The sequence below is a fragment of the Cynara cardunculus genome (genome assembly GCF_001531365.2).
Source record: "Cynara cardunculus var. scolymus isolate 2C chromosome LG 12, CcrdV1, whole genome shotgun sequence".
NCBI lineage: Eukaryota > Viridiplantae > Streptophyta > Magnoliopsida > Asterales > Asteraceae > Cynara > Cynara cardunculus.
The window spans coordinates 8,506,504-8,530,477 of NC_037539.1; the positions used below are offsets into that span (position 1 = coordinate 8,506,504).

At 36.9% G+C, this 23,974-nt stretch overlaps 5 protein-coding genes across 5 annotated transcripts; 2 read left to right on the top strand and 3 right to left on the bottom strand.

Annotated features, from left to right (window-relative positions):
* Nucleotides 1-231: 231 nt before the first annotated feature.
* LOC112523048 lies at nucleotides 232-4,227 on the bottom strand. Its single transcript, XM_025132484.1, has 3 exons — nucleotides 3,971-4,227; nucleotides 1,029-1,083; nucleotides 232-949 (listed from the first exon to the last, which is right to left on the bottom strand). Exons 1-3 carry the CDS (start codon nucleotides 4,106-4,108, stop codon nucleotides 579-581), a joined length of 564 nt encoding a protein of 187 aa, XP_024988252.1. The 5' UTR covers nucleotides 4,109-4,227; the 3' UTR covers nucleotides 232-578.
* A 3,501-nt stretch (nucleotides 4,228-7,728) lies between these two features.
* Nucleotides 7,729-10,147, top strand: LOC112523390. Its single transcript, XM_025132982.1, has 2 exons — nucleotides 7,729-7,937; nucleotides 9,803-10,147. Exons 1-2 carry the CDS (start codon nucleotides 7,824-7,826, stop codon nucleotides 9,899-9,901), a joined length of 213 nt encoding a protein of 70 aa, XP_024988750.1. The 5' UTR covers nucleotides 7,729-7,823; the 3' UTR covers nucleotides 9,902-10,147.
* A 642-nt stretch (nucleotides 10,148-10,789) lies between these two features.
* On the top strand, nucleotides 10,790-13,188 carry LOC112523032 (UPF0187 protein At3g61320, chloroplastic). Its single transcript, XM_025132460.1, has 4 exons — nucleotides 10,790-11,552; nucleotides 11,621-11,788; nucleotides 11,872-12,078; nucleotides 12,810-13,188. The coding sequence occupies exons 1-4, from the start codon at nucleotides 10,917-10,919 to the stop codon at nucleotides 13,014-13,016; spliced, it is 1,218 nt and encodes a 405-aa protein (XP_024988228.1). The 5' UTR covers nucleotides 10,790-10,916; the 3' UTR covers nucleotides 13,017-13,188.
* On the bottom strand, nucleotides 13,189-15,883 carry LOC112523031 (riboflavin biosynthesis protein PYRD, chloroplastic). The gene is made up of 3 exons (XM_025132459.1): nucleotides 15,273-15,883; nucleotides 14,066-14,364; nucleotides 13,189-13,919 (listed from the first exon to the last, which is right to left on the bottom strand). The coding sequence occupies exons 1-3, from the start codon at nucleotides 15,675-15,677 to the stop codon at nucleotides 13,334-13,336; spliced, it is 1,290 nt and encodes a 429-aa protein (XP_024988227.1). The 5' UTR covers nucleotides 15,678-15,883; the 3' UTR covers nucleotides 13,189-13,333.
* A 1,365-nt stretch (nucleotides 15,884-17,248) lies between these two features.
* Nucleotides 17,249-21,332, bottom strand: LOC112522864 (integrin-linked protein kinase 1-like). Its single transcript, XM_025132181.1, has 12 exons — nucleotides 21,291-21,332; nucleotides 20,650-20,889; nucleotides 20,500-20,574; nucleotides 19,854-19,951; nucleotides 19,324-19,431; nucleotides 19,150-19,267; nucleotides 18,993-19,072; nucleotides 18,788-18,850; nucleotides 18,533-18,645; nucleotides 18,346-18,431; nucleotides 17,625-17,731; nucleotides 17,249-17,387 (listed from the first exon to the last, which is right to left on the bottom strand). The coding sequence occupies exons 1-12, from the start codon at nucleotides 21,330-21,332 to the stop codon at nucleotides 17,249-17,251; spliced, it is 1,269 nt and encodes a 422-aa protein (XP_024987949.1).
* Nucleotides 21,333-23,974: the final 2,642 nt, after the last annotated feature.

Sequence of the window (23,974 nt, forward strand, 5' to 3'; positions counted from 1 at the left end):
TTACTTTAAATCCATAAACCCCAAATTGCGTAGTCTTTTTATGGTCCAGTTTGAAGGGTTAAATCGTTCAAAACGGACTGCAAACACCCATACATACATGGATAGCTGCATTACCGTACAAAATTTGAAGCACAAAAGACAACATGTAAGGTACATATCATCAATGAACATATTTTTACTCATTCAATATAACATAACAGAGTTGGATTCCGGTGAGTGTGAAAGTTATGGTGAGAATAGTAAGAAGAGATATCCACCATTAAATCAATCATAACTAAATGTCAACACTAACAAGATGCATCGAGATGCACCGGATCAATTCCCTTCTAAAACACAATTCATAGGTGGACATGAAATTAAAAGTAATCAAAAGTACAACCCATTGATGCACATTCTAAAACACAATTCCCTTCTAACAAGATGCATCGAGATGCACCAGATCAATTTCCTTCTAAATCATCCATTGCACATCCCAAAGTACAACCCATTGATGCACATTCTCTTCAAACAAACCATACCTTACAACCTTACATAGCAACAGATTGGGGGATATCATATGGTGGTTGTATGTATGCTAATCAATCAAGGTTCTCCAATGTTGGTGGCATTATTGGATTAGCTGCTCTAAACTCCTCTTTTCCTCTACCATAATAAGCTGCCAATATGCTGGATGGATAAGTGATAAAATTCCAACCGAAAGCCGACCCTCCGACGATGTAGCTACCCTGCTGCGTTGCTGCTTCTAGCATCTCCGACGTAGGCCTCTCTTCAGAAGCTTTTCTGATGAACACCCTCTCCTTCTCTAATGGCGGTGGTGGCTGTGTCTCTGTCGCTTTTCCATCTGCTGGCTTTTTCTGATCATGACCGCCATCGGCTAAATTTTTACACCTTTCCATAGTCACCGACTCTGATGTCATCTCCTCGTATAGCTTCATCAAAACCTTCATTTCTGCAGGATTTAGTTAGTTGTATGAACGAGATTTAGATTGAACATGACTGATGGAGAGGAAGTTGATACAAAAACTTACGTTGCCCGATTTCCAAAGCGGCTTTGGAAGTCTGAAAATCTGGAGTCCGGAGAACCTTTAAGATGAGACAAATCAAATAGGAAGTTTATGCAAAAGTAGTAGAATCAATTATATAGTAAATCTATGAGAAAACTAAGTGGATCTATGATCGAGACTATTGCTTAAAATTTGTAACAGCACTTGTATCGGCTGGCCCAACAAAGGTTTGTTCTTGAGATGCCCCTTTTTCTTAGAGTTCGTTTTAATTATCAAAAGTCGAAGTTATTGCATCTCAAAAGTCATATGAATACGAGACAATTTCTTGTTTTCTTTTAACTTGATTATCTTTTATTGTATTAGTTTTGTTACAGTTCAATGTGCTTATCAGTTCTTTTAAAGATTCATAACTGTTCTTATGAAGTTTCAAGTTAAAAAGGCATCTCATTTTACAGTCCGAAGTTGGTAGTCAAAAGCCGACTCTAATTTTCAGATGGAGGAGTAATAAGATACAAACACGGGATTCAATTCAACCTGGTTACCAATTACTCTCGACAATCATAACTGTACTTGTAGAACTTGAAGTTAAAACAAACCCATTTGAAACTTAAATATCAAAAGTGGACTCTAAACAGTGGTGCGAAAGGATCACATAGTGATAAGATGTGATCATGCCCATAAAAGACTTCCATCCCCAACCCTCACAAAGCCATTTAGCCATGATGCACCAGGTTTGATGCTATATGTATACGCTAATAAGTTCCAAAAACTTACCATCTGGATTCTTGAGAAATGGTATAAGCCATGTATAAAGGACTAAAACACTTGCATAAATACATCTAGTGAACAAAGGAATCTAATGTGGGAAAAGCATAAACATATACATATATATATATATATATATATATATATTCACAACGGTTTCAAAAGAAAATAATAACATTATAAAAATGCATTGTGATGCTTATGCCGAACAATATAACCACTAAAGCATCAGAATGATACATCCTACCTCCAGATCCTAGCTCTGTGTGGGATATACCGGGTTTGTTTGGTTTTCACCCTTAATCCCTCTCCCAACAAAGGACTCTTAAAGGTCACATAACTTACAAGGGAAAAAATGTAACAAAATTTTATGATATCATAAATAGAGTATGATAACTGCATTCCTGAGTCTGGTCAAAACCTTGCATGAATAACATTTTGAAGAGGAGGGAGTAGTGCTCAAACCGATCCTTTGGGTAAATGACCTTAAATAAGTTTACGTTTTCAATTAGAAGCATGACCTTCTAAACCTTTTTAACTCAAGGACCTTCATTTGTCCCGCCTCTAGTGTAAAACAGCCTTTCTTAACCACAAGGGTGGTGCCTGATTGGTTTGAGCTTGGCTCTAAAGGTCAAAAGTACCTGGAGGTCCCAGGTTCAAATCCAAGGAGGAATACAAATCCCCTTGTGGCCACGGAGGTTCAAATGCGGTGACTCCGGGCTATCTGCAAAGCAAGTGGTCGCCCGGGATTAGTCAGCTCGCATAGCGGGTTGGATATCCAGGTTAATAAAAAAAACAGCCTTTCTTAGATGTAAAACAGTTTGCCACCGTGAAAACTTGAAAAATACACTAGATAGTTAGATTATTAAAGTCAGTTTTGTAGAAGGTACTCAAACTTCCACATAGTGTAACTGTATAACCCCAAATTGTACTCCCTCCCTCCTATAACTATTGTAACTTTTGCTTGCACACCCAGCGACGGACATTGTTTGATTATTAGTTAAATGTCCAAAACAACACTTCAATGATAATATAACACACTGAAGATTTCTTTTTTAGATGTGTGATCCCAGGCTTCGCTCAGGCCAGAGTAGGGGTGTAAACAAGCCGAGCCAAGGTGAGTAGTAGGTTATTCGAGCTCAGCTAGAAAACATAATACCAAGCTCAAGCTCGAATAACTTTTTCTACGTCGGCTCGAGCTCAGGCTCAATTTTTTTTTGAGTTATCGAGCTCGAACTCGCAATCGATTAACTCATTAATTGGCTCAAAGGTTGATAATTTTTATGGTATCATTTATGAACATATGAGCATGTTTGGCTCGAGAAAGTGTATGCTTGAATGGCTTGGCTCGACTCGAAAAATTTAATTGAGCTTCCGGACGAGCTGAGTTGAACATTGGTGTTATGAAGCTCGGCTCATTAAGTTAAACGAATTTTATTTTGTGTCAAGAATTATTAAGCTCGACTAGTTCACACTTCACACCCCTAGCTTAGATTAATCCCACTGCAAGTCACGACTGTGGGCTTCACCCACGTCTCTCAGTGGCCACAAGCCCATACGTAGTAGATGGCAGGATTCGAACCCAAGTTGATTTTATACACCACTTTACCACCCTTATGGACACACCGAAGAATGTTACGGAACAATAATTAACAAGAAGGATGATGCTAGGCAAACAAGTAGGTTGAGCTTCAAAATTGGGTCAAAGAGGGTACAAATTGCAATCAGTATACATCCCCAAGAGAAAAATGTTGCAACTTTTAAAGGCAGAGGGAGTTGATCAGAATTAAAATCAGAACTAATTTTCAATATTTTGAAGTTTCAACTAATTTCATCAAATCCAGTTAAACATTATAAACCCTAACTAAACTAACAATACGCTACAGTGGTCCAATCTACAAATGCACAAGCTTATAATCAATCATGCATAACTGAAATTAACTATGAAGATTTAGTGTCTAACGAAATCCAGAAATTAAAGCTACAAAATCTAATTCGATACCCTAAAACATAAACAAACCCTAATTTAATTCATAAAAAGTACAAACGAACGAAGTTAAACTTAAACGACGGTCAACTACTGGAACAGATCGAAAACAAATAAACTAACTCGACAGAGATAAAATTAGGGTTCATAAAACAAAATGAAAAAAAGCATAAAAACAAGAAATCTTCGGGATTTCCTGTTACAACTTGATTACCTCAAGGAAATGAGGACGAAGATCCTTAAGAACGGCTCGAATCTTGAAGTAGTTTGAGTCTTGGATGTTGACATTGCAATCAGAAGGCCGTTTCTTGGGATTTGCTTGAAGATTTTGGGCAGTATTTGGGATTTCCATTATTTATATTAAGAATTCTGCAAGATTTTTGAAGTAAGAAAGCAAAATTCGTGGAGTGTGAGTTGGGTTTATATTTGATATCGACTTCCTGACGAAGGATACTGTGATGAATCTAAGTCGGGAGTTGAGAGGGCAATGGAATGGAATATATATACACATATGTATATATATAGGTGGAGTCAATGATAATTCTAGTTTAGTAAACCTAATTTATTCTACCCATCTTCTTAAAAGACTAAAATTTAATTATATTTATATGATTCATCTGTAAAAATATAAAAATCCTCTTGTAGTAAATGCAGTGACTTCGGCTATTTGCAAAACAGATGGTCGTTTTGGGATTAATCGGCTTGTACAGGGGTTGGATATCCAGGCTAAAAATATATATATATATAAACATTAAATTGCATAGTGTATATAACACATCAAAATCTAATACGTTCGATAGCCTTAGATTGTCAATAAATGAAGATAGATTTGACTTTTAAAGGGTTATCAGGTAATAAACCGAAACACCGTGATGAGTTATATTTGAAGAAAGCGCGAAGAGGGAACGGATGAGAGCGGATGGTTAACGGGTGCATGATGGCAATATTACTGCCATTTTACGTTCTATGAGGCTAAAACAAAAATAAACGAAAAGAGAATTCTAAAAGTGAGAAACAGAGAAGCTTCTGAAATGTTCAAAAAGAGTTTAGTCAACTTGCAGTGTAAATCTGACATCAAGCGTATGTTCTTTCTTAAGGAGCAATATGTTTTAGTTTCGAAATGTAACATAAAATGAGGCCTTAAGGCCGAGGGCAGACCTATTCATGCCCAAGTGGGGTTCCATACATTCATTCAACTGAATTTCATGATTAAAATATTTTTTGGGGTATGAAAGGTGCATCCGTTAAACTTTAAGTAATGTTTCGAGATATTAGAAAATATAAGGAATATCAACCAATAATAGTGAAAAAATCATTGAAATCAACAAGAAGAACTCAAGAAATCCTTCTGAACAGTGGAATTTGACTAAAATACATCAGACGACTTACAAGCGCATGATCCACTTTAAATATGCATCTGTTCGATAAAGATCCTAGGTCCACCACTTTTAAGGCCATGTATGAAACGATACATGGATAAAAGAGATTCATATCAAGATCACTGTGTAAATGGTCAAATTTGAGTTTGATATTCTAAGTAATGTTATCGAAGAATATTAAATGTTAATTATATGATGCTTTGAAGCAAAAAAAAAAAATCAATAGGAACGAGTTATAAGTAAGTATTATTGAGTTGAGATTTACAAAGTTGAAGTGCACTGACTCAAAGCATACATGAGCTAGAGCAACGACTCATGGTCGCTAGGTCAATGTTGTGATGACAAAGTGGCTAGCAAGCCGCATGTTGATAACCTAGGGGCAAAAGGTTCAAGTCTCACAAATGGTTTGGTGGGTTGCGAGTTAGAGTTCACATGCCCTATTGTCGTGATTTAAGTGAGGTGAGCCCAGGTTGCCCACCCGAACAACGATTGACCTAGCTGAGGTTTGACCAAAATGTTAAGTTAAGTCTAATCTGGAACTCGTATTTTATTACCGATACAAGTACTTAGACATGTGAGAATGATGTTGTGTAGGTTGTAAGCAAGCTAAGTATGCACATTCCATCAAATCAACTGCTATTTTTCATTGAGTTCCACATAGTTTGCTCCTCGTTATGTATCATTACACTCAAATGGTAATGCCTTAACTTATGGCATATGTAGTATTCAACCATGGAACGATTGAACGTTCTGGTCCGTCCTCGATCTCAACTAGGGTTGCCTCCTCCTCTTCTGCAGCTGCTTCTGCTTCTGCTTCTTCCTCGTCCTCCTTGGTACTTATGTTCATCATTTAGGACATGTTTCTCCATCTCTTTGCTTCGTGCTTTAAGTTCATGCACCAAAAGAGAGCTCTGAAGTTCATAGACTGAAAGCTTGTCGATATCCTTAGATTCCTCAATGGAATAAACCACAAAATTTAAGTTTTCTGTCAATGTATAAAATATCTTCTTAAATATTTTGATATCTTCCAGATTCTCACCGCAATTCCTCATGTCGTTGTTGACATTCATAACTCTTCCAAAGTAGTCTGAAATTGACTCCCCTACCTTCATTTCTAATGTCTTAAAGGTTCTCCATTACCTTTGTAATTGAGCCCGCTTCACACGTGCACTACCTTGGTACTTTGTCTTCATTGAATCTTAAATCTCCTTTGTCAAATCCTTTTGAGTGATGGTTTTGAGGATCGACTTGTCCATGGTTTGGAACAACTAGTTATTAGCCTTTAGATCCTTCATCTTTGCTTTTTTACCTTCTTTCTGTTGAGCCGTTCCCTGGGCCACATCCTTGATTGGCCGTCGGATGCCACTTTTGATCATACTCCGATGGTCATTCTACCTCAAGAGATTCTCCATGATCAAACGCAATGATCATAGTCTTCGTCGAATTTGGGCACACACGGTGTTGTGAAATTGTTGTTCTCTATTGCCATTTGTCTTGAATCACTTTGAACACAAACTCCTCTCTCTCTCTCTCTCACAGAAATTTGAAAATCAGCCCCCTTTGCAAAGCTCTTATATCCATTGTGAAGAACTCATCACACACGCTATAATTTTAGTGAAAGTTCTCCACCATTTTCATTGAATACAATATGAATTTATATAGGAAATTGCAACAAAAGTAAATGGTGGAAACCAAAAATTACAAGACCACTACTAAGAAAAAATCAAGCCTAACCTACTCCTTACAGACTAGGAAATATTATTTATCAAGGAGATTATTGTTACCCCTAATCCTTTTTTAACTACATCTTTAAAAATATTTAAATAATTARGATAAAATTGTAATACTAATGCATGTATGTATATAATAAAAAATATATAGTATAAATAAAAAATATATATAATATATTTATATATATATATATACAACTAGTTATATACATAGATTACATATATGTATGTATAATAGTTGGATAATATAACTTATAATAGTAATAATATACAATAAATAATATATATATTAATTATTGGTTGAGCTTGACATTTGATAGAAATTTAAGTAATTTCAATAAATCATTCATCACTCCTATTAGGAGGTGTCATTAGCATTCCCTTTTATCAGCAACAAAAATGAAAACAGAGACCTACGACTTTGTTGATTGGTCCTAACAAATATGACTTTATCCAAATACAAGACAAGTTCCATATCCGATCTCGGGCTCCCTGCTGGCCTCGCCCGTTAAATGAACCAAAAAATACTATTAGTGTCTTTAAAAATGATTTTGTGTTTGATCAATCAGAATTATTGATAATCAATTTTTTGTTCAAAATTTTACGTAAAGTTTAATACACACTATAATAACACATTGTACATACAATTTCATTTTAAGCAATAATTTTTACACAACATAAGACGATGTACTTTTGTCGGTTATTGAAAAAAAAATACATTTTAATTTATATCCGAATAATGATTTTTTGTGTTAAGATCAAACTAGTCGAAGGTAGGTTTACCCTAACAAAAATTAATCATAAATAAATGAAAATTAAAAAATATTATATAAGAATGCCTTCGTGACATAAGAATTGCAGTTATCACCGCTTCTTCAAGGTTTCCCCCAATTTCGAAACTCCGGAAACTTCAGCAATCGATTAATTTGAGTCCCTCCTCATCTTCAGACTTTCGATTATGAATCCCAACACTGACAAGTTGGTAAGAAGAACAACGATGGTGGCCACGGTTACTGCTGCTTATTTCCTCCTTACTGCTGATTATGGTCCCGAACCTAATGTTCTTGATCCCGTAAGCTTTTTGACTTCGATTACTGTTTCTTGAGTTCATTCAGGGGTTTTCGGTGATTTAAGGTTCTAGATTTTGATTTAATTACTGATATTTTGTGGGTTCTGATGCTGTGAATATATTATGATATACTTTTCTACTTTTATGGTGGTTTCTTGGTTGCTGATATTGTAAATCTAATTAGGTTTCCTTTGTGTAATCTACTTATGTTTTGCTAATCTCTTATCCGATGATCAAAGTTCCCTTTTCATTTTCATACCTCAGACCTAGGGGCTGATTGACGGTTGTTGATTGGTTTGGTTTAGAATGATTAAGTGGTGAGAAATACAGTGCAAAATGAAATATATTTGTTTGGTAATTGTTTACAATGAAATTAGGGCGCTGAATAGTTAAGGGAGGGTCAAGATACAAAATCATTTACGGTTTTAGAACCATAGGCAGATTTTTTTGTCAAACAAGATTCATCTCTTAATGATTCAGAGGCTACCTCTTAATGGGACTATTAAGAGGTAAACAAACAACCTCGTAGACCTATTGTTCTTCCAAGAACTTCTGTTATAGGTCATGTCCTTGGAAATCATAGATTCCCTCTTAACTTTTGGGAAGCAATTTATGTAACAGAGTATAAAAAACAAGCAGTCTAGTGATGTATGACCCAAAGTATCCGTACATCAATCAAGAGAAGGGTTGCTTGTTTACCTCTTAATAGTTTCATTAAGAGGCAACCTTTGAATCGTTAAGAGTTGAATCTTGTTTGGCAAAAAAAAAGTCTGCCTCTCAAATGGTTCTAAAACTCTCTGAATGATTTTGTATCATGAGCCCCTCTTAACTATTAAGCCCCCTAATTTCATTGTAAACAATTACCAAACAATTATATTTTATTTTGCACTATATCATGAGAGCCTCTTAATCATTCTGCATCAAACCATTCGACAACTGTCAAACAACCCCAAATTGTCTTATCTCATTAGTCGTTCGTTTTTGGACACAAAGCTTGATTTAGGGGCCGTTTACCAAACGCTTACCTGGGTAAGCGCTTACCAAGTAATATTACCTCACCGGACGAATATAGTAAGGACCAAGAATCTTACCCGGTAAGAGCGAGACAAGGATCAAGAGTCTTACCCGGTAAGTGAAGGCGATGACTCTTACCATGGTAAGCGCTTACCAGGTAAATTATTGTATACTATCTCGTTTTGGTGGACTAAAATCTTACCCGGTAAGTACATAATAGTATTAAATTTTACCGGTAAGCACTTACCGGGTAAGTGTTTGATAAACGGCCCCTTAGACTGTATAGTGGAGTATAACTTGCACTCTTAATAGAATCTGTGAACAGTTGTGGATGTAGGTAAATAGCTGAATCATGTATATACGAAACCAAATCAAACTACCCAATATGTCTCACTAAGAAGTAGGGTATGGGTTGGGATGTACGTAGACATGTCCTCTATCTCAGGAAGGCAGAAAGTAGAGTGTCTGTTTTACCCTTGGCTTACCAATCATGTATATGCTATGTCTTTTTATTTTTATTCTACCTTTTTTTTTATTAACCTGGATATCCAACCCGCTATGCGAGCCGACTAATCCCAGGGTGACCACCTGCTTTGCAGATAGCCCGGAGTCACCATATTTGAACCTCCGTGGCCACAAGGGGATTCTTATTCCTCCTTGGATTTGAATCTAGGACCTCCTGATACTTTTGACCTTTGGAGCCAGACTTAAACCAATCAGGCACCACCCTTGTGGTTATCCTTTTTTTTTTTTTTTCCCTGCAATTTATTATCGGCTGTTCAAATCTTGAAACTCTATCTCGTTTGTCATCAAACTTAATCTGACATCGAGTGTTGTTGCATTGTAAATGATAGATCAAAAACACCATACAATCTGCAGAGCAATCGGTGAAAAAATTCATCTTCGGATCGAAGGAAGAAGCCAAAAAACCAGCAGCCGAGAAACATCCTTAATCTTTCCTAGCACCGAATGGTTTTTTCAGGTTCTTGTGATGTTCTGCTTGCCCTTAGAATATGAATCTTTTGCGTGTAGATTTCGAGTTGCTTACTACGTGTAAACCTTGTTGGTTGTTGTAACTACAATGCTGTGGTTCAGTCTTCTTGCAAAATAGAAGCGAAATTCTCTCTAGAAACACTCTCCCGAATAGCTTTTGTAAAGCGGAGGAATTTTCATGCAACGAGATTGTCGTTTTTCTCGTATTCATATGATATTTCATGTTCTTATTCTTGACATATTCTAGTTTGTTCGACTATGTTTATCATTGAGAGAAAATCAATCGACCGCAAGCACAGATTTTTGTTACAATTTTATGCCCTCATGCATTAGAAGTCTTTTTTTTTCCATTAACATGGATATCCAACCCGCTATGCGAGCCAACTAATCCCAGGGCGACCACCTGCTTTGCAGGTAGCCCGGAGTCACCACCTCCGTGGCCATAGGGGAATTTTTATTCCCCCTTGGATTTGAACCTGGGACCTCCAGGCACTTTTGACCTTTGGAGTTTAAGCTTAAACCAATCAGGCACCACTCTTGTGGTTAAAAAGTCTTTTTTCCGTGGCCACCTTACTTTTCGTTGCGGTTTCTAACAAAACCTGATGCATCGAGAGAAAAGTAGGCGCGTAAGGTGTGGTATCGTAATCGATAGTGTCGACGTACAAAAAACAAGCCGATATTGCTTTAAAAAGAAAAAATAAATGTTTTAAATATTTTGTTTATAAAAATGTTTTATTTTCTAAACGATAAAAAAAATGCGAGGAAATATTTTAATTTATCCAAAATATTAAAATTAAAAATAATAATAAAATATGTAGAAAAACCTCATTCACATAACTGATTCCAAGTTCTTAACAACCAACCATCCACTCTCCCTCACTGAAACCTCTTGCACTCTTCCCTTCTCTGAAACTCCCCCATACAATATGTGCTCTTTCTCTGCTTTCCCTCAAACCCTAACCCTAAATTCCATCCATGGCTGCTACCTCCAAACCTTCATTTCACTTTATGCCCTCTTCATCTTCACGATTTCCCTTCAAATTCCCATCAAAACCCTCCAGAATCCTCTGTTCCCAAAACCCTAATCCACCATCTCCGCCAAGAACCCTAACCCTTATCTCGGTTCTTCGAGCAATTCCCGACTGGGCAGATGCAATCAAGGAGAGCCGTGTGAAACAAACGAGGCCGCTTTACAAACACGAAGATTGGGTCGAACACAGAAGCTCTTTGAGGCATATCCGACATCTGCTTTCGAGCCTGAGCTCTAGGGTGATTTTGTCGTTGGTGCCGCCGGTTATTGCCTTCACGACGGTGGCTGTGGTGATAGCGAGTTATAACACGGCGGTGTTTTGGGATTTGTTGCCGGAGTTTTTCCCGACTTTGAGGGCTTCTTCTTTGCCGTACCAGTTGACAGCACCGGCATTGGCGCTTTTGTTGGTTTTCAGGACGGAAGCTTCGTATTCGAGGTTTGAGGAAGGGAGGAAGGCTTGGACCAAGGTGATTTCAGGGACGAATGACTTTGCTAGACAAGTGATTGTTAGCGTGGGGACGGATTCTGCGTTAAAAATGGCGCTTTTGCAGTATATTTTGGCGTTCCCGATTGCCCTTAAGGTATGTAGTTCCTAAATTCGGAAACTATACCTACAGAGATATGTGCTGACTTTTGGAATGAAATGCAGTGCCATTTGATTCATGGATCTGAAATAGGGAGAGACCTTAAGAATCTGCTGGAAGACGACGATCTAGCAGTAGTTCTCGGTGCAAATCATCGGCCACGATGCATCATTCAGTTCATCTCTCAAAGTCTCCAGTTGCTGAATTTGGAGTCATCAACGAGAACTACACTCGTAAGTTTTCTGTTTCAAAGTCACGATTTTTACCTCGGAAATCGAATAACGGAAGGCAATCTTTCTTGTGGTTTGCGATTCAGGAATCGAAAGTTACGTGTTTCCATGAAGGAATTGGTGTTTGTGAACAAATCACGAGCATACCTATCCCTCTTTCGTATACCCGATTGACTTCAAGATTTCTTGTTCTTTGGCACCTTACTCTTCCGATAATTCTGTGGGATGATTGCCACTGGATTGTGGTTCCGGCTACTTTCATCAGCGCGGCTTCTTTATTCTGCATCGAAGAGGTATGCTGCCTCTGTTACTAAAAGAACCAATGCAGATTGATTTTCAAATTTCAATTTTGATATGAATCATTGAAACTTTCTAGTAAGCCCGTCTTTGGTACATGAGACAGAACAAGACAGGACAAAACTCACTATTCGACGTTTGGCCCGACATGAGACAGGACAAAAACTCATTGTTCCACATTTGACGACGTATGGGACAGGAATTGGGCGGGACGGGATGGGACAAAAAAGCTTTTTTTTGTTCCACCAAAATAGGTGGAACAGGGCAAGGACGAGACAGAACAAAAAATTACCAATCTACCCTTGTTTGATATACTCCTAATATGATATTTACCTTAATAGTCACCTCCGCCGGCCACCTCCACCATCATCGGTCTTTTCTAGAAGGGACAATACGGTAGAAAAACTTATTGTCGCACATTTTGCGTGAAATTAGGCTAGGATGTAACAAGACCTACTGAGACAAAAATGCATTTTTTTTGTCCCAACAAAATAGGCCGAACAAAAATAATGAAAAATGTAACAAGATTGGTAAATTACTAAACTACCCATGTCAATTAAAACCCTAAAACCTTCCACAATTTTTTCACCCATCTATCCCACTCTCTTCTGTTCAGGCATTTCTAGTTCCTTCTACATATGATGCACCTTACATACATAGCATTAGATGTAGATTTTTATCAACATGGGCAGAAGTTAAAACCTGATATTCTTATGCATATTTGTAGGTGGGTGTTCTGATTGAAGAACCGTTCCCGATGCTGGCTCTAGACGAGCTGTGCAAACTGGTTTACGACAATGTCCAAGAAGCATTAATGAGCGAGAAAAAGATTCGAGACATACTCGACACAAAAATGGAGGATAGAAAACAGTCATCAAATCCAAATGGGTATCCAACTTCAGGAAGTGGACAGTGTACTTGGCCTAACAATTGATAACATAAACATCTGGATATTGATCAAGAAAGATGACAACTTTCTCAGATGGGCCAACAAACCCTTCCAGAGGTAATGTATCCCGACTGGCCAAAATACCAGCGTGGAATTTACTGGGTCCGTTTGGTTTTGATCTGTTTCCAACACAATTAGATATGCTATCTTTATAGTATTTGTATATAAATATATATATTTGTTCATTAGAGAATAATTCAACAAGTTTGCTTCAATTTTCTTGCATTTTACAAAAAGACAGTTGAAAAAGCTGGGGACCCACCAAATCAGATCAATCAAAAGAGCTTATTCCATTACTTAAACTAAAAGTAACCCTCCAATAAGACACTTTTACCCTCTGTTTTGGGTTCCAAGTTCTTCAAACCTGCTCTTTGGCTAATCTTTATTGCCTCAAAGGAGGCCTCTTCTTTGCTTTCACCCCAAACTGGCAACACTTCCACCACAAACTTCTGCACCAAGTTTTCCTCAACCCCCTTCAAGATATCCTCAAAGTCACCAAAACTCCCTCTTAAATCCAACAATACACTACACAGTCCTTGATGTTGACAATGCTCCAGGATCGTCGTTAAGTTCATTTTATCCAAAACCACCGTCTCGATCCCTTGTTCAGATCCCATATCCGTCTCTTGGTCCGTGAATATGATCACCTTTGAAGCTGTTTCTTCTTGAAGGGTAAGATGAGGGAGATCTGGACGTTTTACGAGTACTATATGAAGTGGTTGGTTGGAATTGGGTTCTTTGGATTCTGGAAGCGGATGCTTTTGTAATGATTTTGAAGAAAGTACGACAGCATCGTGTTCTTGTAATAACCTGGAGTAGTATCCACCAGCCTCTGTGGATTCTTCCCCGAGATCATCTGAGAGGCTACCATTGATAGTGAGGGAGTATCTGTAAAAAGAAAATGCATGATATCATGAATGATGAAAATGCTGATATCCATGATAAATAATATTCTAATTATTCAAGGTTATTCATCATGAATAATACATTAAATAGTTGGTCAACGACCTGAAATTAGTCAAAACAAAGCTTACCGTAAGGTAACGAAAGGCTTCCCGGTTTGCATTTGATGTATCCATGCCTCATTAAGCTTCTTGCACATTTCTTCTTCGACGCCAACGGTTACATCAATTCCTGCATCTCGTAGTTTAGCCACTCCCCTTGAGGCTACAATCGGGTTTGGATCAACCATCCCAACCACCACCTTTTTAACTTTCGCTTTGATAAGTGCTTCAGAGCAAGGAGGAGTTCTTCCGTGGTGATTACATGGTTCTAAGCTCACATATGCGGTAGCATTCTCTGCCAAGTCTCCAGCATCCCTCAAAGCAAAAACCTACAAAAACTCATATGAACATGAAATTTGAGCTCTAAAATATGTAAATCAAACCTTGTGCATATATATTTTGCATAAAGATTCTAAATCCAAACCAAATGAGCCCAGTATATCCCACCCCAAGGTGGGGTCTTATATGGTGGGATGTACGCAGACCTGACCTCAACCCAAAAGAGCAGAATAGTTGTTACTGTGAAGACCTCCGGCTTGTACAAAGCGTGGAAGAAGTGATAACAAAACATACAATAAAGAGAACTTGAAAACGAGAACATTGAAACATATAAACAGATAACGCATACAAAAAGAGCGGTTGTAAGAAAACATAACAAAGGTACGAAGACCAAACACACCTCTAGTCCATCAATTTCTTGTTATTAAGCCTATCAAGGTCTGTACCTCAACCAAGATTGGCTGTTTAACTTTTCTATTTGATCTTATAAATATTGTAACCAAACCAAGCTCAACTAAACATAATCGTTCGTGGTTCATAAACGCCAATATGATGGTTATAAAATTACAACTAAAATCTAAATTTGAAGTTGACTCGTGATTCTTGATGCATTGCTGCTACAACATGATCCAGGAATCATATAATAAAATCCTATCAACAGCAAAACAAATTGTTGACCATGTTTGATTTTTTCGTTCCCTTTTGGATTTGTGTGATTGCCTATCGATCCTAACATTCTATTCCTCCCTCACAATAGAAGCTCCATAGAGCTTCAACTTGAAACAAAATCTCCAAAGATTATGGCACCAGAGTGTTTCTGATTTAAGGTTTTCCTTTATCATTCAATGTAACTAAAAACAATGACAAAATCTGGCTATTTTGATCTAAAAAGCAGCCTTTTCAAACTTCAAATGTGGAATCACAGACAGGAAGAACAGCAAAGAGAGTAATTAATTACCTCAGCATGAGGTTGGCCAGCTTTGGGATGAAACCCTTCACCAACAATTTTATCATCTTTAACAATAACACAACCAACCATAGGATTAGGACTGGTACACCCAACAGCTTTTCTAGCAAGCTCCAAACACCTCTTTATATAAACTTTATCATCATCATCTTTCGTATCCTCTTTCCCCTGTAACCCTTCACATCTAATCCCAACTAATCCAACATGTTTCCTCAAATTGTTTGGTGAAACAGATACCCTTCTGATTGAATTACAAAACCCAAATCTGAATTTCGAAACGGATTGAAATTTAGCAAATTGGATTGGCTGTGCGTTAGGGTTTAAGCAGTGAAACGAAGATGAGGTGTTCGTGGGATTGAGATTATAATTTGAAATTGGAAGCGTTTGGCAATACATTGTTCACGGATATGAATGAAAACCCAACAGGAATACAGAAAATCTTTGGGGAAACTATCGATTGCAAACCTGGATTTGACCAACAACTTGTGAATTTGAATAGATCAAAGTAGGACTGAAGCTCTGGGCAGTGATTGTCTGTTACCAAACATGCCGGAAAGTTATTTTACGGATTAAAAGGGTTTTGAATCTCAAATTGGTGCAAGGTTGAAGACGAGAGCATTTAGGGAGTTATTTAGCTATATAATCTTTAGCAGTGTCTGACATTGCTTATAAAAGTTGTTTTTTAACTTATTTCAGTCTGACACCAGTGATAAGTTATTTTCTGGTGTTTGGATAAGAAAAAAAAATAGTTTATACCGGGGCCAAACTGGTAATAAGTTGTTTTTGATAAGTTAATTCACTTATGAAAAACTGCTTATTATAATTTTAACCTTGTTTTATTTAATTCTGATTTGATACCACATAAGTTAATAAACATTTAAAAAAAACATATATGTTGAAACATGGCATGGACCATGCCAAGGTTATGAAGAAAATGGCATGAATAAAGCCAATAACAAAGCCATAGTTGCATCGATTGTGCTTGGGTTCCATATTTCATGGTGGTATGTTGTGAAAATGAGATTTATGATTTCGGTTGTTGTTGGGTTGGTATAGGAATGAATGTGAATGATTTTGTGAGAAGGGAAGTTATGCTGAGAAGCGTAAAAAGAGACTTGAGTCTTTGATCACTTTTATCTCATGTTCATCCATGAATTGTGTTTTAGAAATGAATTCATTCGGTGAATCTTGGTGCATCTCATCTTAATGTACATCCAAGTGCAGAGACCCTTTCTTACGCTTCTCATATTAACTCTTCTTCTCATCAAAACTCAATCCTATGAATGAATACGTTGTATATTTTTATGTATGGTTAATTTATGTTCATGTTATATATGTATATATGGTTGGGTTCCGGTAATAATGAAAGTAGTTACCATGAGAAGGGTATGAAAGAATCTCCACCCTTGAATCAATCTTGATTGAAGAGAACCACTAGATCAATTACCTTATAAACGCAATTCATGGGTTGTTTTGGGATTAAAAGTGATCAAGGGTCCAAATCGCTTCTTACATTTCTCACCTTAAATCCTATTCTCGCACGATCCTTTGTCTATATAAAACGTGAATACCTTCATTTTACGAGAATACTAGAACATCATTTTACTATAGTCAATCACATATGATACCATGTGATACTAAATCAGAGACGTGGATTTTGATCTAGGTTTCGGGTCAAGTCGTTCATACACCATTATGTCCCCTTTACGTGTATTATTACATATGATAACGGTGTTCTTGATGTAATAATTTATTTATGATACAAAACTCATCTCATGAGATAAACAAATCTTATAATCCACATCTTTATACATAGCATTTCATATTTGTATAATACAACAAACCAACATGAAGAACTGAAAGACGGTATATATGTATATGCGTGTATGTATATATATGTGTGTGTGCGTGCGTGCGCACACGTACAAAATGCAAAAAAACATATCTCCAAACTGTAACAACTCGTCTCATAAGATTAAGCAGCTATGGCAAGATCCAATCCCCACCTTCCGTTGTTCATTCTCCAAAATGCTCTCGAGATCTGTTATTATAGTTTCAAACATTGGCCTCGCAGCAGGATTCCGATGCCAACATTGTTTTAGAAGCCTATAAAATCAAAGGTTTTCCATGTCATCCGGTAGAACAAAAATCAGGAAGATGGAATAAAACTGGTAAATCACTATACTACCCATGTCAAATTAGAACGCTAAAACCTTCCGGAATTTTTTCACCTGCCTACCTCAGTCTCGCTCGTCCGGTCCAGTCCAATCCAATTCCATCCGAGTACCAAATTCACTCACAAGTTACATTAATGAAACGAAACGAGCACTTTAAGTAACTTACTCCCTTATGCGTTCCGGGTAATATGACGGTAAAGGCGGCCTCGAATCCTCGTATGCACGTTTGTCCGCCACGTGCTCAGGTGGTTCTTCTCGATTAGATGGTCTTCCCTGAAACATCTAAAGCCACATATAGATGCAAGATCTGAATATGCAAACAATACAGAATAAGCAGATCAAATGAACATTGTAAAGATGAAGACTATGCATACTTTGACTTTTGAAGTCAAATGACACAGAAAAAACTCTAAATTTAGCCGACTAATTTCGTGTTAAAGATTAAAAAGTTCCCCTTTACTAATCTCTTTAACATGATTTTCAGTTTTATCCTCGATTTTCCGCTAAAATTTGACAATTTACACCAATTTTGCATTTTGAGATTGGTTGATTTGACCATAAGAAGTCAAAACCTTTCCAGGAAGGAGAATTAGCTTAATGAGCTTAATGGGACTCACAACTTACTCGTTCAGCTATCTGACTGTTTTGCAGTGCTTAATGATATAAAAAAGTGGCATATTCAGTAAGTTTATAGGGGGACTTTATGTAGAAAGTCAAGTTTTCTAAACATGTCCCTTTCAATTAAAGAACACACTCTATCCATCTATGAAAATACTCCACCAAACAAAACCATCCGAATCTATACAGACACATTAATCTATAGGGTCAGTTTTATCCATACGGGATTCAATGGAAAACCAGTCAAACAACCCCCGAGTAGGACTTACTTCATGAACAATCAAAGCAAACGAGAAAACATCAACGCTCTTTCCATACGATTCCCGACGATAAACTTCAGGAGCCATGTATCGATCTGAAAGAATCACAAAAAAAGACGGATCGTATGATCTAAAGAAGATTTCAAGAAACTTCATTGTTTATATATTTATAAAAAAAAGTAGCAAAATCCGATACATGATCCAGTTCCTCCGGTCATTTTGTATCCGTAAACATCTTTCTCCTGCGCAATTTTGCTCAATCCGAAGTCCGTGACTTTCAGACGCCCAGCTTCATCTTGCAGTACATTTCTGAAACAAAATTTCCCCATCAGAAAGAAATGATGTTTCAAGATTAATAGAACATTAGATTTTTGAACTCGTTATAAGTCTTAAGTTGTGGGCTACCAATAATTTTGACCATGGTTGTAAGTTGATTTGATCAGGTACTTACCTTGGTGTCAAATCCCTGTGTATTATAGCATGAGGTCTATGTTGATGAAGATAATTCATACCCCTGCAGATTTTAAAAGTAACGTGTTTTTTGTGTCAAACTTCAAAATCATAACATTGAATTTTGAATCGTTTGCGTGACAGATGAAATCAAATCAGACCAAACGAACTCAGTATATCTCAAACACTAAGGAAACAGATGATACCTTGCGATGTCCAAAGCATAAGAAACAGCGGTTACCGGTTCAAGTCTTCCTTTCTTTTTTAGAATATCATACAAACTTCCCTAAAAATTCCCATGTTTTAAGGAAATATTAGTCTAGAAAGAAAATAACCACAAAAGGGTTGACCTAGTAGTCAAACCAAATGAGCCCAGTATATCCCACTTGGAGGTGGGATCCGGGTGGGGTGACTTCTACCCCAAATAGTAGAGCGGTTGTTTCCATGAAGAGCTAGCGAGAAAGGGAGAAAACCAGATACGCTAAACATTAGCAAACAACTTATGCAAAAACAAGAATACCAACATTTTGTAGATACTCGGTTAAGAAAATGAGGCGGTCCGAGTCCGTCAAAACCCCAAGAAACTGCACTATGTTCGGATGGCGCAACGTTTGCCATAACGCGAGTTCCTTCAAAAATGCTTTCCTGTAACACGTTTGAAAACGTAAAGCTCGAATGGCTAGATGAGTATTAATGCGTTCATATGTGACTTTTAACCGTCAAGCATGCTAATTTTTTCTTGTACTTGCCTTTGTTTATATTGTTGTTGCTCACTCACATCTTTCTTTATGTTTTCACTTTCATTGGTTCACACAATTCTCACTAGTTGGGTCTTCTCGGAAACAACTGCTCTCTCTCTCTCTCCTCTTTCAGGTCAGGTCAGGTCAGGTCCACATACATCTTACATCCCCAAACAAGACCCCACTAGGTCTGACCTTCATTGGTGAATGCTCACGTCACTGTCTCATTTGAAGCAATCATTTTAGAGTGGGATATACTGGGCTTATTTGATTCAGTTACGTTTAGTACGAAAAGTACTGGGTTTGACTTGATAGGTCAACGCTCACCTGACCGTCTCATTCGATGCAATTGAAGACCGTATTGTCTTCGCAGCAACTTCAGTACCACGCCATTTTACCTTATAAACTTCACCAAATGCACCCTGCTGTCATATGTCGCATGATTAACACACGTTATCGGGTTTCTTTAGTACGCGATTCGTTCAAACTTTTCTGAAAAAAGAAGTGAAATGAAGTATTTACTTCGCCGATAAGAATTGCTTCTTTCATATGAACTTCGGAGTAATGAATTTGGTAACACGGAGTTTGGGAATCACGTCCAACCTGTAGAAAAATGACATGATCTGATTTATAGTCGGCTCGCATACCGGGTCGGATATCCAGATTAATATAAAAAAAAGACTGTTGAGCATTAATGACCGGAATGGAGCCGACTAATCCTAGGGAGACCACCTGCTTCCCAGAGTCACCACATTTTGAACCTCCGTGGCCACAAGGGGATTTTCATTTCTACTTGGATTTGAACCTGTGACCTCCTGGTACTTTTGACCTTTTGGAGTCAAGCTCAAACCAATCAGGCACCACCCTTGTGGTTAGAAGTCATTTCTATAAACTAACATTCTAGTATTTTTCCAAGGTTTTACTCGAAGAAGATCGTTTAGCTAAATAACCCGTGTTTAAGGAAGTGAAGTACCGGATCAGTTCCTCCATGCGCCTCGAGGATTTTGCATATTTCCAAGTGACCTAAGCTACGAGCATCCGAAAGTGGCTGCAAATATAATCATGTAAGTAAATATACAATTTCATGATCTCGGTTTTTCCATTTGGTAGAGAATGAGCTTACGGTGCGACCCCAACGATCCGTAGAATTGACATCGGCGCCTTTCTCGAGAAGCAGGAGAACAATCTCGGTACAGCCTTCACACGCAGCTAGGTGAAGTGCTTTTCTTCTATCGTAATCTCCCACGTTCGGTTCTACTCCCTTATCGAGCTCTTGCATAACACCCCATTTGTTTCCCTTACTCGAGCAATAGAGAAGGCGATATGGGCCATCGGTATCGGATTTTTGCACTTGCATTTGCTGCTACCCAAACATGGAATTTGCAAAAATTAAAGAAATGAAGAAACTAAACCAAACAAACCCATTATATATCATCTAGAACTGGGGTCGTAGATGATAAGATGTATGCAGATCTGACTTCTAACCTTGACCCAATATTATACATACAGATATAAGTTTATAAGATCAAATACTTCTGGTCTAAAAGTGTTATACTAAGTTCATATGATGATTTTGTACGTCTTATCAAGTTTTTTAGGAAACAAACGGTCTTATTAGCTATTTAATAGGAAGTGTCTTATAAACATAACTTTGTATACGAGACTTTTTCAAATAATGTCGTATAACAGGACGAATAGAACACTTGGTTTCAAAAGTGTCCTAAAAAGTTTGTTAAGACATCCAAAAACGTCCTATAAACTTACCATGGAAGGTGATGAAGGAGGATCAGCAGCTGAGACATCCATGGCATACCCAGGCTCCAAGATTCAGTTGGAAGGAAACAGCATTGAAGGTTTACAAGTGTATATATATATATATATATATATATATATATATATATATATATATAATGGCCGATGAGATTAAGGAGGATAAAAAGTTGAGCAGACAAATAAGAACAAGAATATGCTGAGTTACCGAGAAATGGAAAAGGGTTTGATTGGTAACATAGAATATTTCGCCATGGTTGATTGGTGAGGAATGAGTAAATCAAATCTATATCTTGTTTGTTTACCTTTTAATAGTTTTATTAAAAGATAGTAGTCTCTAAATCGTTAAGAGGTGAATCTTGTTTGGCAAAAAAAAAAGTCTACCTCTTAACGGTTTTAAAACAATAATTATGTATCCTAAGCCTCCATTAACCATTCAGCGTTCTAATTTCATAGTAAACAATTGTCAAACAACTATATTTCATTTTGCATTAGTCTCTTAATCATTATGACCACTTAACTATTCAGCAACTACCAAAAAGCCCATTAGTTACTGCAAAACATTTTAAAAGGATAATTTGATCCAATAGAAACCCTGTGTGTTATGCTGGCATTTTAAAATCATTTACATTTGGTTTATTCTTTTAGTTGATCTATAAACATAGTATTCTAATATTATATTTCATTTTGCACTATATTATGTTACTGTTTTATTCTTTTAGTTGATCTATAAACATAGTATTCTAATATTATCGAGATATTATATTTAAGGTGTTTACTGCAGGGGCGGAGTTAAAAATTTGTTCGAGAGCGAGCACCAAACAAAATAAACATAATTATTAATTTATGAAAATGACAAATACGATGATAAAGAATTGTTGAAATGCAACATTTACAGATTCAACGATGAATTTTTTTTTATAGGACTTGTGTTTACAGCCATGCAGATTCTTCTTATTTAACATAAATTATGAATCACTGATTGATTTCCTCTTTATCAGATACTTATCCATGATTGTTAAATGTTAAATTAATAGATATACAACAAACATTTATCAAATAACAATTATGAATTAATAATATATAAATAACTTTAACTTTAAATATTTCATTTTATATCATAAAGATTAGATGACTAACGTGGCTCCGCTTATGACATTAGTTTTGAATGGAAGAGGTCCCGTGTTGGATATGGTTGTAAACGAATCGAACATTCGGCGAACGGGTTCGTGAACCGTTCGATGGGAAATTCGTTTATGTTCGTTTATTTAATAAATGAACGAACATGAACAAATTTGTTTGTTCGTTTAGTTAAATGAACGAACATGAATAAGAGTCTCGTTCGTTCATTTATGTTCGTGAACATTTGTTCATTTACGTTCGTTTATATATAATATTTTATTTATTTAGTTTGAATTCAAATAATATTTATTTAAGTTTTAACTTTTTAGAATTTATTTAGATTTAAATTTTATCATCATTTTGCTTATTTGAACTTTTTACATTTTCATCGTTTATGTTCGTTTAGACCCGTTCGTTTAGCATGTTAACGAACGAATATAAACGAACACGAACACACATGATTTCTAAACGAACGAACACGAACACAAAGAATTTCGTTCGTTTACCGTTCGCGTTTGTTCGTTTAGTCGGTTAAGTTGAATGAACGAACATAAACAAACATCATTTCGTGTTCGTTCAGTTCATTTACAGCCCTAGTGTTGGATTCTATTTTCCCTTGCATTATTAATTTTATTTTGAGTAAATTACAAATTTCGTCCCTATGGTTATCTAAAATTTTGGATTGCGTCCCTCAAATAAAATAACTACATGTATAGTTATCATGGTTTCATTTTATTTACGGATTGAGTCCCTCGGTCCTAACTCCACTAACCTTTGCCATGTTAAATTAAGGGTAATATGGTCATTTTACATTTTTTTCTTAAAAACATTAAAGATAATATACATGTTGTATGTTTGAGTAGTTCGTCGTCCCCCAAAAAAGTCCCGGCAGGTTCACTAACCACCGCTCATTACTTTCTTTCCACCTCCGACAACCCATTTTCAAGCCATTTTCGATAGATGACTCATACCCATCGCCCCTTCTGTTTTCTTCTAGGGACCATTGAATCCGATCTCATCATATACCCTTATGTCCTCCTAATCACAATCCTTATGAGCACGTTATGCCAATTCCAACGAAAATCAATGATGAACTAAGATCGAACTCGAGTCAATCCTGAGTGTATTGAAGCTTTTGAGTGAATTCATCGACAAATTGAAACTAGGTTCATTGAGTCATCAATAAATTGAAACCGGGTTCATTGAGTCATGGGGAAATCGAAACCAGATTCGTCGATAAATCGGAACCATGCTCATTGATAAATTGAAACCAGGATCATCAAGTCATCGGGAAATTGGAACCAGAATATGGAAGGCTCGGGCTCCGTGCATCTCTAATTATGACTTCAGATTATTTGTAATTGCTCACATGTTTTTACTTCCCTAATGCGTTTGATATGGCTGGGAGAGGACCGGACAGGATGAAAGTGGACTTGACCTGCGAGGATGAGGTAGGCGGGTGAAAGAATTCTGGAAAATTTTTGATTAACAGAGATAGTTTAGTAATTTACTAATATTGTCTCGTCTCCATGAGTTTTGTTCCACCTGTTTTAGTC